The 14,652-nt window shown below is 48.6% G+C and overlaps 1 protein-coding gene across 2 annotated transcripts; it reads left to right on the forward strand.

Moving 5' to 3' along the window:
* The first annotated feature begins 289 nt into the window (after nt 1–289).
* LOC110534598 (protocadherin-18) lies at nt 290–13,935 on the forward strand. Of its 2 annotated transcripts, none has more exons than XM_036933996.1 (4): nt 290–3,296; nt 3,897–3,985; nt 5,987–6,156; nt 13,036–13,935. In XM_036933996.1, exons 1-4 carry the CDS (start codon nt 801–803, stop codon nt 13,809–13,811), a joined length of 3,531 nt encoding a protein of 1,176 aa, XP_036789891.1. In that variant the 5' UTR covers nt 290–800; the 3' UTR covers nt 13,812–13,935. The 2 variants fall into 2 exon arrangements, with proteins under 2 accessions (XP_036789891.1, XP_036789892.1); XM_036933997.1 differs by having other exon boundaries at nt 3,930–3,985.
* Nucleotides 13,936–14,652: the final 717 nt, after the last annotated feature.

Raw genomic sequence — 14,652 nt, forward strand, 5'->3', positions numbered from 1 at the left:
GACCCAAAACGAGAGACTACTACACTCATAAAGAAACCTGGCGTCTTCTAACGGCGACTACCAAAAAATATAACCGGGCAAACGTGACCAATGAAAGTTCCTCTTGAGTTATTTACCCTTCCCTATTGTTGAGGCATGCTCTCCTCTCTCTCTCTCTCTCTCTCTCTCTTTCTCCTCTTCTCAGGGGTGAAAGTGAAGAAAGAAAGTGGATGAAGAACCCGAGAGGGTGGAGTTTGCCCCGTCTCGATCTCTCCTCCCCTCCCTCTTTCTCCCCCCTCTCTCCTCGCCTCTGTTTTGAGTGGTCACCGGGTTAGCATTTTATTTAGGAAGCATTTTGTCTTGCTGGGGAGAAGAGAAAGGGGCCGCTGTTCCGTTGTAGGGCTGGTTAGATTGAGGCGGGCTATTTTGGGGGAGCCATCAGACGAAGAGAGAGCGAGAGAGAGAGAGCACGGCACCGCACATAGAGAGAAGCACACATTTAAGCGGTGCTCTATATGAGTCTACTCTGAGACTCGCGCAACAGATTTGTATGCGTGGAAGGGATAACTCACTCTCAGTTTGGACGTTGTGTTTTCTAGTAGAAATGACTGCGGAACGCAACCTGCTTTTTTAATGCTCAAACGTGTTTAAATGGGAATATCTAGATTTTGGAGAATGCGCTGCGATTAGCCTAATGACTGTCGTCGGGGCGCAGTGGATTCGTTAAGTTCATTAGGCTATAATAACGGAATCAGTACTGGCTGCGCAAAGGAGCTATTTTGGAACTACTTTCAGAATCACCCAAAGGGATTACTTTAAAGATGGAACCTGGAAAAATAATCTGCGTATTTTATATCCGAATATGGATCCTTCTCGCCGTTATGGCACTGGCCACGCAACACGTCAAAGGTAAAACATTAAAATATCAAGTTTACGAGGAACAGAAGGTGGGGACTGTTATTGCACGGCTTAAAGAAGACGTGGCTGATGTTTTGGTCAAACTCCCAAGTTCTGTGTCTTTGCGCTTCCGAGCCATGCAGAGAGGGAGCACGTCTTTCCTATCCGTGCGCGAGCAGGACGGAGAGATCAGCATCCGTTCCAAAATAGACCGAGAGAAGCTCTGCGAGAAGAACCTCAACTGTTCCATTGAATTCGACGTTCTGACTCTTCCAACAGAACACTTGCAGCTCTTCCACGTCGAGGTGCAAGTGTTGGACATTAATGATAACGCGCCCCAGTTCGCCCGCGCCGTAATCCCCATCGAGATCTCCGAGAGCGCGGCAGTTGGTGCGCGCATTCCCCTGGACAGCGCGAGTGACCCCGACGTCGGGGAGAACTCCCTCGATACTTACTCCCTCGAGCCCAACAACTACTTCAAGATTGACATTCAGAGCAGAACGGACGGGGCTAAGTACTCGGAGTTGGTGGTGCTAAGGGAGCTCGACAGGGAGATGCAGCCAGGTTATGAACTTCAGCTGACGGCCTCCGATAAGGGCGTTCCCCCTAAATCCGGTTCTACTCTCCTCAGAATTAGCGTGGCAGATTCAAACGACAACAGTCCTATTTTCGAACAGTCTTCATATGTGATTCATCTATTGGAGAATTCACCTGTTGGATCTCTTCTTATTGACCTGAATGCGACTGATGCAGATGACGGAACCAACGCCAAAATCGTCTACTCCTTTAGCAGTCACGTGTCCCCGAAAATCGTGGAAACGTTCAAGATCAACTCGGATAATGGCCACCTGACGCTCATGAAGCGCGTGGACTTTGAAAGCGCGACATCATATGACATCGATGTCCAAGCCCAGGATATGGGCCCCAACTCCATGCCAGCACACTGCAAGATCTTCATCAAGGTAGTGGACGTAAACGACAACAAACCAGACATCAGCATCAATCTGATGTCCCAAGGGGACAGAGGCAAGGAGGACGCGGCCTATATCTCCGAGGCCGCTCCATTGGATTCCTTTGTGGCCTTAGTAAGAGTGGAGGACCTAGATTCTGGTCTGAACGGAGAGGTTGTGTGTAAACTCCATGGCCAGGGGAGTTTTAAACTACAGAAGACGTACGAGAACAACTACATGATCCTCACTAACGTCTCGCTGGATCGGGAGAAGAGGTCAGAGTTCAGCTTGACGGTCATCGCCGAGGACCTCGGCACACCCAGCCTCTCGACCATCAAGCACTTCACCGTGCACGTGCTGGATGAAAACGACAATGCTCCACGCTTCCAGAAGGGACGTTATGAGGTATTCAGATCAGAGAACAATGCCCCTGGGGCCTACCTCACGTCGCTTTTGGCAACCGACCCCGACCTGGACGCCAACAGCCAGGTGAGCTACTTCCTGGTGGAGAACACCGTTCACGGGAGCTCTATCTCCACCTTTGTCACCATAGACCCGTCCAACGGCGCTGTTTACGCCCTCCGCACGTTCGACCGCGAGGACGTCAGCCGGATATCCTTCGTAGTCCAGGCCAAGGACGCCGGGGAACCCTCGTTGCTGAGCAATGCCACCGTCGTCCTGACAATCCTGGATGAAAACGACAACCCGCCGGTCATCGTGGTTCCGCAGCTCTGGAACCTCACGGCCGACGTCCCCGTCTCCAAGTACACCGAGGCCGGTAGCCTGGTTACGGTCGTCAGGGCGACCGACCGAGACACCGGCGTCAACGCAGAACTCACATGTTCGATCACTGCCGGCAACGAGGAAGGCTTCTTCTCTATGGATCCTAGAACGTGCGAGATCAGCGCCAACGTTAGCCTCGATATGTTTCCCCACGAGTTTGCGGAGCTCACCGTCCTGGTCAGTGACCACGGTTCCTTGCAACAGACCACCAAGGCCGTCCTGAAAATCTGCCTCTATGAGAACATGGAGGGCCACGTGCAGGTGCTGGACCAGGGGGAGACGCCGCTCGACGCCTCCCTCATCATCATCATGTCCCTGGGGGCCATCTGCACTATGCTCCTGGTCATCATGGTCATGTTCGCTGCCCGCTGCAACAGAGAAAAGAAAGATAGCAGGAACTCGTACAACTGCAGGGTGGCAGAGACCAACCACCAGCATCACCCGAAGAAACCGTCGCGGCAGATCCACAAGGGTGACATCACACTTGTTCCCACGGTGAATGGGACTCTACCAATCAGAGCGCACCACCGCTCACCCTCGGCCACGCCCCCCATGGACCGGGCGCCAATGGGAAGCCGGCAGAGCCACCACAGCCACCAGTCACTGAATAGCCTGGTGACAATATCGTCCAATCATATCCCGGAGAGCTTCGCCCTGGAGTTGGCCCACGCTACGCCACCCGTCGAGGTGAGATACTACAGAACACACAATTCATCTCTCTCTCTCCCACACACACACACACACACACACACACACACACACACACACACACACACACACACACACACACACACACACACACACACACACACACACACCACACCACACCACACACACACACACACACCTACACTCCCCTCAACCATTCTAGAATAATCCGTCATAAATCCTAGCCTCTTGGTAAACAGTTCCTGAGTGTCAGTAAATCCATAGTGAAATGACTGTCCATTTAAAACTAGTAGAACTGATTCCAGATGTAATCATGGCTCCGGTTTACCTTTGTGTCTTCACCCTCAAGCCATTATGTGATCGTTGTTCTCTCCTATCCATATTGATTTATCCCCGTCACCCACCCACCACCCCATTGTTATTTCTCTCATCCACTTTCTGTCATCCATTTTGGAATCATCATATTTGTCTCCTCACCCTCCTCAGTGTGTCACCACCATCAGAATCACTGTGTGTCATCCATCTTGTTTTGTTCCTCATTGTTGTCGTCTGTTTCCATCCGTTCTGTTATTCATCCTCCTTTTTTCTGTTGTTCTTATTTGTTTATTTTGGATATAGCAAGTCTCACAGCTTCTGTCCATGCTCCATCAGGGCCAGTACCAGCCTAGACCCTGTTTCCGTGGCAACAAATACTCCAGAAGCTACAGGTAAACAAAGCATCCCCCCGCCCCCCAAAACATTGTAACGTTTTGCTCTTTTGAGTCGTCAAATTCCCTTGTGTCCACCGTGCTTTTCATTAGTAGCATCAATACAATGAGTAGCATTAGTAGCATCAATACAATGAGTAGCATTAGTAGCATCAATACAATGAGTAGCATTAGTAGCATCAATAAAATTAGTAGCATTAGTAGCATCAATACAATTAGTAGCATTAGTAGCATCAATACAATGAGTAGCATTAGTAGCATCAATACAATGAGTAGCATTAGTAGCATCAATAAAATTAGTAGCATTAGTAGCATCAATACAATGAGTAGCATTAGTAGCATCAATACAATGAGTAGCATTAGTAGCATCAATAAAATTAGTAGCATTAGTAGCATCAATACAATGAGTAGCATTAGTAGCATCAATAAAATTAGTAGCATTAGTAGCATCAATACAATGAGTAGCATTAGTAGCATCAATACAATGAGTAGCATTAGTAGCATCAATACAATTAGAAGCATTAGTAGCATCAATACAATGAGTAGCATTAGTAGCATCAATAAAATTAGTAGCATTAGTAGCATCAATACAATGAGTAGCATTAGTAGCATCAATACAATGAGTAGCATTAGTAGCATCAATAAAATTAGTAGCATTAGTAGCATCAATACAATTAGTAGCATTAGTAGCATCAATAAAATTAGTAGCATTAGTAGCATCAATACAATGAGTAGCATTAGTAGCATCAATACAATTAGAAGCATTATTAGCATCAATAAAATTAGTAGCATTAGTAGCATCAATAAAATTAGAAGCATTAGTAGCATCAATACAATGAGTAGCATTAGTAGCATCAATAAAATTAGTAGCATTAGTAGCATCAATACAATTAGTAGCATTAGTAGCATCAATAAAATTAGTAGCATTAGTAGCATCAATACAAGTAGTAGCATTAGTAGCATCAATACAATTAGAAGCATTAGTAGCATCAATACAATGAGTAGCATTAGTAGCATCAATACAATTAGTAGCATTAGTAGCATCAATACAATTAGAAGCATTAGTAGCATCAATACAATGAGTAGCATTAGTAGCATCAATACAATTAGTAGCATTAGTAGCATCAATACAATGAGTAGCATTAGTAGCATCAATACAATGAGTAGCATTAGTAGCATCAATACAATGAGTAGCATTAGTAGCATCAATACAATGAGTAGCATTAGTAGCATCAGTACAATGAGTAGCATTAGTAGCATCAATACAATGAGTAGCATTAGTAGCATCAATACAATGAGTAGCATTAGTAGCATCAATACAATGAGTAGCATTAGTAGCATCAATACAATTAGTAGCATTGGTAGCATCAATAAAAACATATGTAATGACAGTATGGATCTATGTTAGTTTGGCCCTTTTTCTAAGATGGCTCTTTTGTTTATCATGTTTTGAGTTTGAATCATATCAATATCATTCAATCCAAAAGTTTGTGGATCACATGTCTGTTTCAACTGTAGTGTTGTGAAATGTTTGTTTTGTAGTTCTGTCTACCCTTATGGTGAGCATTAATCAGTGGTACAGCAGCTTCTACCACTAAGAAACACCAATTACATACATTTTCATTGACTCAATTGTACTTTCAACTCTCTCTCTCTCTCTCTATCTCTCACTCTTTCTTCCTTTCTCCCTTCCTTCCTCTCTATCTCTTTCTCCCATCCCCCCCACCTCTCTCTCTCTCTCTCTCTCTCTCTCTCTTTCTTCCTTTCTCCCTTCCTTCCTCTCTCTCTCTTTCTCCCATCCCCCCCCTCTCTCTCTCTCTCTCTCTCTTTCTTCCTTTCTCCCTTCCTTCCTTCCTCTCTCTCTCTTTCTCCCATCCCCCTCTCTCTCTCTCTCTCTCTCTTTCTTCCTTTCTCCCTTCCTTCCTCTCTCTCTTTCTCCCATCCCCCTCTCTCTCTCTCTCTTTCTCCCATCCCCCTCTCTCTCTCTCTCTCTCTCTCTAGGTATGCATTGCAGGACATGGACAAGTTCAGCTTGAAGGACAGTGGTCGTGGGGACAGCGATGCGGGGGACAGCGACTATGATATGGGACGAGAGTCCCCCATCGACCGTCTGCTGGGGGATGGCTTCTCTGAGCTCTACCACCTGGACATACTCCACAGACTACACCCAGGTCAGTTACATAGAGACACGAGACAGCCATCTTGGTAGAGGCAGGATAGACTATAGTGCTTCTCTGAGCTCTACCACCTGGACATACTCCACAGACTACACCCAGGTCAGTTACATAGAGACACGAGACAGCCATCTTGGTAGAGGCAGGATAGACTATAGTGCTTCTCTGAGCTCTACCACCAGGACATACACCACAGACTACACCCAGGTCAGTTACATAGAGACATGAGACAGCCATCTTGGTAGAGGCAGGATAGACTATAGTGCTTCTCTGAGCTCTACCACCAGGACATACACCACAGACTACACCCAGGTCAGTTACATAGAGACATGAGACAGCCATCTTGGTAGAGGCAGGATAGACTATAGTGCCCAGGTCAGTTACATAGAGACATGAGACAGCCATCTTGGTAGAGGCAGGATAGACTATAGTGCCCAGGTCAGTTACATAGAGACGTGAGACAGCCATCTTGGTAGAGGCAGGATAGACTATAGTGCCCAGGTCAGTTACATAGAGACATGAGACAGCCATCTTGGTAGAGGCAGGATAGACTATAGTGCCCAGGTCAGTTACATAGAGACGTGAGACAGCCATCTTGGTAGAGGCAGGATAAACCAGCTTTATACTCTTTGTGTAAAAGTCATTGGGTGAAGGGCAGTGATGTCACAGAATATAAAAACCAAGCCAGGTGACATCACCCGCTGCAGTACGACAGTCCCGTTTTCACTAGAGATATAACACGACCCAGTGACGCCCACCGTCACACACATCACACTGGGCTGCTCACACCAGGTTCTCCCCAACACTTTAATAAATCATCTATTCAGTTCAGCACCGTGGACAGCTGCTCACCACGTTTTCCAATCTTCCCCGTGCTGGCTTCAACAATACACGTCTCACCTGAACAGTCAAAAGATGATTTTTAACACCACATTGTATGGCCTGGACTCCCAAATAACACCCTATTTTCTTAATAGTGCACTACTCTCCCCATGTAGTGTACTCAAACGCGGTGCGCTATATAGGGAACAGGGTGCGATTTGGGACACATGCACTATTATATAACAGCCCATTCATCCAGTAGCACAACTGTGCTTCAGCTGTATTCTTCCCCACAGCCTTTAATTTCCAGGGGTTTTATCAGGCAGACTCGTTCCTCCATTACCACCCTCCTGATATCTGGCCCTCAGATAGAGTCGTGTCGGTAAACGCCTCCCCGATTTACACTGTGACTCTCTCTGTCTGTCACTGTGTCGGGTGGGTGGGTGTGTATGTGTGTGTGTGTGTTTGTGTGTGTGTGTGTGTGTTTGTGTGTGTGCGTGTGTGTGTGTTTGTGTGTGTGTGTGTGTGTGTGTGTGTGTGTGTGTGTGTGTGTGTGTGTGTGTGTGGTGTATACGCGTGTGTCTGTGTTGGCTGTTTGAGTGACAGGCCGGCCCTTTCATGTCTGTGCTGAGGAGAATTCACAGTAATTGCTTTTAAAATGATGTTGTTCTCCCCCCTGAGAGCCACAGTCTCTCCTCTTCTCTCTTTTCTCTCTCTTCTGTCTCTTCTCCTCTGTCTGTTATTCTTCTCTTTATGGAGAGATGAAGTAGGGAAGGAAGAAGGAGAGATGGAGGAGGGAGGGAAGAAGGAGAGATGGAGGAGGGAGGCAATAAGGAGAGATGGAAGAGGGAAGGAAGCAGGAGAGATGGAGGAGGAGAGGAAGAAGGCTAGAGGGAGGGAGGGAGGGAGGGAGGGAGGGAGGGAGGGAGGGAGGGAGGGAGGGAGGGAGGGAGGGAGGGAGGGAGGGAGGGAGGGAGAAGGATGGAGCTAGGGAAGGAGGGGGGATGGGAGATGGATGGAGTGAGTGAGGGAGGGAGAGGAGAGGAGATGGTGGGAGTGAGGGGGGCGAGGAGAAGGATGGAGCTAGGGAAGGAGGGAGGGAGGGGAGATGGAGGGAGTGAGGGAGGGAGAGGAGAGGAGATGGTGGGAGTGAGGGGGGGGGCGGGGAGAAGCATGGAGCTAGGGAGGGGAGATGGAGGGAGTGAGGGAGGGAAATGAGATGGCGGGAGGGAGGGAAGGAGCAGAGAAGGATGGAGCTAGGGAGGGAGGGAGGGAGGGAGGGAGGGGAGATGGAGGGAGGGAGGGAAGGAGCAGAGAAGGATGGAGCTAGGGAGGGAGGGATTGAAAGAGGGGGGATTAACTGTTTTTGAGCCTGATTGAATGGAGTGATTTAATTGGTTTACTTTGTCACTCATCCCAGTAAAAATCGGTTGACCTTTCTGATACCAAAACAACATCTATCTTTCTCACAAAAATGGTTGGTTCAAATGTCTAGAGTTTACAGAGAGTGACATGAGGGAAAGTGTTAGACAGGCAACAGAGGTACAGGGTTAGACAGAGAGGTACAGGACTAGACAGAGAGGTACAGGACTAGACAGAAAGGTACTGCACTAGACCGAGAGGTACAGGACTAGACCGAGAGGTACAGGGTTAGACAGAGAGGTACAAGGTTAGACAGAGAGGTACAGGGTTAGACAGGGAGGTACAGGGTTAGACATAGAGGTACAGGGTTAGACAGAGAGGTACAGGGTTAGACAGAGAGGTACAGGGTTAGACAGAGAGGTACAGGACTAGACAGAGAGGTACAGGGTTAGACAGAGAGGTACAAGGTTAGACAGAGAGGTACTGCACTAGACCGAGAGGTACAGGGTTTGACAGGGAGGTACAGGGTTAGACATAGAGGTACAGGGTTAGACAGAGAGGTACAGGGTTAGACAGAGAGGTACAGGGTTAGACAGAGAGGTACAAGGTTAGACAGTGAGGTACAGGGTTAGACAGAGAGGTACAGGACTAGACAGAGAGGTACAGGACTAGACCGAGAGGTACAGGGTTAGACAGAGAGGTACAGGGTTAGACAGCGAGGTACAAGGTTAGACAGAGAGGTACAGGGTTAAACAGAAAGGTACAGGACTAGACAGAGAGGTACAGGACTAGACAGAGAGGTACAGGGTTAGACAGAGAGGTACAGGGTTAGACAGAGAGGTACAGGGTTAGACAGAGAGCTACAGGGTTAGACAGAGAGGTACAGGGTTAGACAGAGAGGTACAGGGTTAGACAGTGAGGTACAGGGTTAGACAGAAAGGTACAGGGTTAGACAGAGAGGTACAGGGTTAGACAGAGAGGTACAGGGTTAGACAGAGAGGTACAGGGTTAGACAGAGAGGTACAGGACTAGACAGAGAGGTACAGGGTTAGACAGAGAGGTACAGGACTAGACAGAGAGGTACTGCACTAGACCGAGAGGTACAGGGTTAGACAGAGAGATACAGGACTAGACAGAGAGGTACAGGACTAGACAGAGAGGTACAGGGTTAGACAGAGAGGTACAGGGTTAGACCGAGAGGTACAGGGTTAGACAGAGAGGTACAGGACTAGACAGAGAGGTACAGGGTTAGACCGAGAGGTACAGAGTTAAACAGTGTGGTACAGGGTTAGACAGAGAGGTACAGGACTAGACCGAGAGGTACAGGGTTAGACAATGAGGTACAGGACTAGACCGAGAGGTCCAGGGTTAGACAGAGAGGGACATGACTAGACCGAGAGGTACAGGGTTAGACAGAGAGGTACAGGACTAGACAGAGAGGTACAGGACTAGACCGAGAGGTACAGGGTTAGACAGGGAGGTACAGGGTTAGACAGAGAGGTAAAGGACTAGACAGAGAGGTACAGGGCTAGACAGAGAGGTACAGGAATAGACAGAGAGGTACAGGAATAGACAGAGAGGTACAGGAATAGACAGAGAGGTACAGGACTAGACAGAGAGGTACAGGACTAGACAGAGAGGTACAGGACTAGACAGAGAGGTACAGGAATAGACAGAGAGGTACAGGACTAGACAGAGAGGTACAGGACTAGACAGAGAGGTACAGGACTAGACAGAGAGGTACAGGACTAGACAGAGAGGTACAGGAATAGACAGAGAGGTACAGGAATAGACAGAGAGGTACTGCACTAGACCGAGAGGTACAGGACTAGACAGAGAGATACAGGAATAGACAGACAGGTACAGGAATAGACAGAGAGGTACAGGACTAGACAGAGAGATACAGGACTAGACAGAGAGGTACAGGACTAGACAGAGAGGTACAGGAATAGACAGAGAGGTACTGCACTAGACCGAGAGGTACAGGACTAGACAGAGAGGTACAGGACTAGACAGAGAGGTACAGGAATAGACAGAGAGGTACAGGAATAGACAGAGAGGTACTGCACTAGACCGAGAGGTACAGGACTAGACAGAGAGGTACAGGACTAGACAGAGAGGTACAGGAATAGACAGAGAGGTACTGCACTAGACCGAGAGGTACAGGACTAGACAGAGATACAGGAATAGACAGACAGGTACAGGAATAGACAGAGAGGTACAGGACTAGACAGAGAGATACAGGACTAGACAGAGAGGTACAGGACTAGACAGAGAGGTACAGGAATAGACAGAGAGGTACTGCACTAGACCGAGAGGTACAGGACTAGACAGAGAGGTACAGGACCAGACAGAGAGGTACAGGAATAGACAGAGAGGTACAGGAATAGACAGAGAGGTACTGCACTAGACCGAGAGGTACAGGACTAGACAGAGAGGTACAGGACTAGACAGAGAGGTACAGGAATAGACAGAGAGGTACTGCACTAGACCGAGAGGTACAGGACTAGACTTAGAGGTACAGGGTTAGACAGGTAACAGAGTGATTAGACAGGCATCAGTTTAACAACTATCCATTTGTATCAGTGCTCCTGGTCTCCTCTCTCCCGTAGCTTTTGGACTTTGTCCTCTCTCCCGTAGCTATGGGACTTTGTCCTCTCTCCCGTAGCTATGGGACTGTGTCCTCTCTCCCATAGCTATGGGACTGTGTCCTCTCTCCCATAGCTTTGGGACTGTGTCCTCTCTCCCGTAGCTATGGGACTGTGTCCTCTCTCCCGTAGCTATGGGACTGTGTCCTCTCTCCCGTAGCTATGGGACTGTGTCCTCTCTCCCATAGCTATGGGACTTTGTCCTCTCTCCCGTAGCTATGGGACTGTGTCCTCTCTCCCATAGCTATGGGACTGTGTCCTCTCTCCCATAGCTTTGGGACTGTGTCCTCTCTCCCGTAGCTATGGGACTTTGTCCTCTCTCCCATAGCTTTGGGACTGTGTCCTCTCTCCCGTAGCTATGGGACTGTGTCCTCTCTCCCGTAGCTATGGGACTGTGTCCTCTCTCCCATAGCTATGGGACTGTGTCCTCTCTCCCATAGCTGTGGGACTGTGTCCTCTCTCCCGTAGCTATGGGACTTTGTCCTCTCTCCCATAGCTTTGGGACTGTGTCCTCTCTCCCGTAGCTATGGGACTGTGTCCTCTCTTCCATAGCTATGGGACTGTGTCCTCTCTTCCATAGCCATGGGACTGTGTCCTCTCTCCCATAGCTATGGGACTGTGTCCTCTCTTCCATAGCTATGGGACTGTGTCCTCTCTCCCGTAGCTATGGGACTGTGTCCTCTCTTCCATAGCTATGGGACTGTGTCCTCTCTCCCATAGCTATGGGACTGTGTCCTCTCTTCCATAGCTATGGGACTGTGTCCTCTCTTCCTTAGCTGTGGGACTGTGTCCTCTCTTCCATAGCTATGGGACTGTGTCCTCTCTCCCATAGCTATGGGACTGTGTCCTCTCTCCCATAGCTTTGGGACTGTGTCCTCTCTCCCGTAGCTATGGGACTTTGTCCTCTCTCCCATAGCTTTGGGACTGTGTCCTCTCTTCCATAGCTATGGGACTGTGTCCTCTCTCCCATAGCTATGGGACTGTGTCCTCTCTTCCATAGCTATGGGACTGTGTCCTCTCTCCCGTAGCTATGGGACTGTGTCCTCTCTCCCATAGCTTTGGGACTGTGTCCTCTCTCCCGTAGCTATGGGACTTTGTCCTCTCTCCCATAGCTTTGGGACTTTGTCCTCTCTCCCATAGCTTTGGGACTGTGTCCTCTCTCCCGTAGCTATGGGACTGTGTCCTCTCTCCCATAGCTATGGGACTGTGTCCTCTCTTCCATAGCTATGGGACTGTGTCCTCTCTCCCGTAGCTATGGGACTGTGTCCTCAATGTCAAACCAGATAAAACATTGAGACTGTATTTTCCACCTAGCAGTGTATGTACTGAGTAGTGTTGACAGACAACAGTTCTGTAGGCTACTGCATATCAATGCCAATCATACACCTTGACACTGTGTCCCCTCTCTGCTCTCTCCTCTTCTGAGCCACGAGACCCTTTAATCAATGTAAAACCAAACATGTTATTTGTCACCAATCTCTGTGTCTCTCATGTCTCCCTTCTCATTCTTCTCTCTCCCTAGCTAGGAACCTGCGTACCAAACACAAAGTTTACCATCTCCCTCCACTCCCTTCTCTCTCCCTAGCTAGGAACCTGCGTACCAAACACAACGTTAACCCTCTCCCTCCACTCCTTTCTCTCTCCCTAGCTAGGAACCTGTGTACCAAACACAACGTTAACCCTCTCCCTTCTCTCTCCCTAGCTATGAACCTGTGTACCAAACACAACGTTAACCCTCTCCCTCCACTCCTTTCTCTCTCCCTAGCTAGGAACCTGTGTACCAAACACAACGTTAACCCTCTCCCTTCTCTCTCCCTAGCTATGAACCTGTGTACCAAACACAACGTTAACCCTCTCCCTCCACTCCCTTCTCTCTCCCTAGCTAGGAACCTGTGTACCAAACACAACATTAACCCTCTCCCTTCTCTCTCCCTAGCTATGAACCTGTGTACCAAACACAACATTAACCCTCTCCCTTCTCTCTCCCTAGCTATGAACCTGTGTACCAAACACAACATTAACCCTCTCCCTTCTCTCTCCCTAGCTATGCGCCTATGCACTGAGGAGTGTCGTGTGTTGGGCCATTCTGACCAGTGCTGGATGCCTCCCCTGGCCCTCTCCCTGTCCTCCCCGGCCTCCTCCTCCTCTGACTACCGTAGCAACATGTTTATCCCAGGGGAGGAGTCCTCTAACCAGCCCCCCCACCTCCTCGATGACGACCAGGCTTCCATCGACTCCTCGGAGCGCAGGAAGAGCTTCTCCACCTTCGGGAAGGAGCCCGGGAGTTCTGAGGAGGAAGGGGTCAGTGAAGGGGGTTCCTTGCTTTCGGAGATGAACGGAATCTTCCGGCGCCTGCTCCCTCCGTCACTGGACTCGTACGCCGAGTGCAGCGAAAACAACGTTGCCGCCGCGGCAACGGAACGAGGAAGTGGAAAAGGTGGCCACGCCAAGGTGCTGTTACCGGGCGGCAACAACACCAAAGGCCCCGCCTCCTACCCGGCGGGCGTGGCGGCGTGGGCGGCTAACACCCACTATCTGAACCCCGGAGGCGGAGCTGTCGGTCAAAGCCCATCAAGTCACAACACCAACAACCTCACCAACTTGGCCGCCTCGTCCACCACCTCTTCCTCCTCCAACCAGCCACCACACCTAAGATGGCTGCCTGCCATGGAGGAGATCCCAGAAAACTATGAGGAGGATGAGCTGGAGATGCTAGGGATGGGGAGGAAGCAACGCAGTGACAGACACGATGACATGATGGACGCTAGTGAGTTGGTCACCGAGATTAATAAACTACTACAGGACGCCAGGCAGACCTAGAGAGAGACGGAGAGAGAGAGAGAGATGGAGAGAGAGAGATGGAGAGAGAGAGACGGGGAGAGAGAGAGAGATGGAGAGAAAAAGAGAGACAGAGAGAGAGACGGAGAGAGAGAGAGAGATGGAGAGAGAGCGAGAGATGGAGAGAGCGAGAGACGGAGAGAGAGAGAGAGACGAAGAGAGAGAGACAGAGAGAGAGAGAGAGAGAGACGGAGAGAGAGAGAGAGAGAGAGAGAGAGAGAGAGCCCAATGAGAGGCCAATGACCATTAAACAGGAAGATGAACTGATCCTATAGCACTGATGTTTTTTCTGGGATCTTAAGACATTTTAAACGTTGGTGAGACGTTTCAATGTTGTTTGTGACGTTGTGGTTGGGCCACAGATCAACAAGGCTTGAACCAACGCCCAGAGACACATTTCTAAACTCCTTCATGTTTATAACAATGTGAAAGAACTATGAGAGAAATTACTATGAACAGCGTTTGCATTTATAATGTACAGCCCACGTTACTGTGAAAAGAGATGCCCTCAAAATGTTTTGCCATATGTCTCCTTGTCATGTGAACGTCAATAACTGTGGTGTACAAACCCCCCTTTGTATTTTAAAAATACACACTTTTATACTCTCTCTTTCTATCTATATTTATATGTATGTTTGTACAGAAGAAAAACAAATATTTTTTTATATGTTCCACTGCATCGATCAGATATTATCAAATAGTTTTTTTCTACTCCGACATTATTTTGTATTTTGTATTTTTGTGTAAATGGTAAATATTTAATTATTGGTAATTGAAAGTGTGTGTGTCAATCACAAGTCTCCGTGGTGTAAGGTCGTCCAAT

Source organism: Oncorhynchus mykiss, chromosome 10 (genome assembly GCF_013265735.2).
Source record: "Oncorhynchus mykiss isolate Arlee chromosome 10, USDA_OmykA_1.1, whole genome shotgun sequence".
Classification (NCBI taxonomy): Eukaryota; Metazoa; Chordata; class Actinopteri; order Salmoniformes; family Salmonidae; genus Oncorhynchus; species Oncorhynchus mykiss.

Coding starts and splice junctions, on each gene's coding strand:
- LOC110534598 (XM_036933996.1), top strand. CDS start 801: ATGGAACCTGGAAAAATAATCTGCGTATTTTATATCCGAATATGGATC. Junction 3,297..3,896: donor ACGCTACGCCACCCGTCGAG/GTGAGATACTAC, acceptor TTTTGGATATAG/CAAGTCTCACAGCTTCTGTC. Junction 3,986..5,986: donor AAATACTCCAGAAGCTACAG/GTAAACAAAGCA, acceptor CTCTCTCTCTAG/GTATGCATTGCAGGACATGG.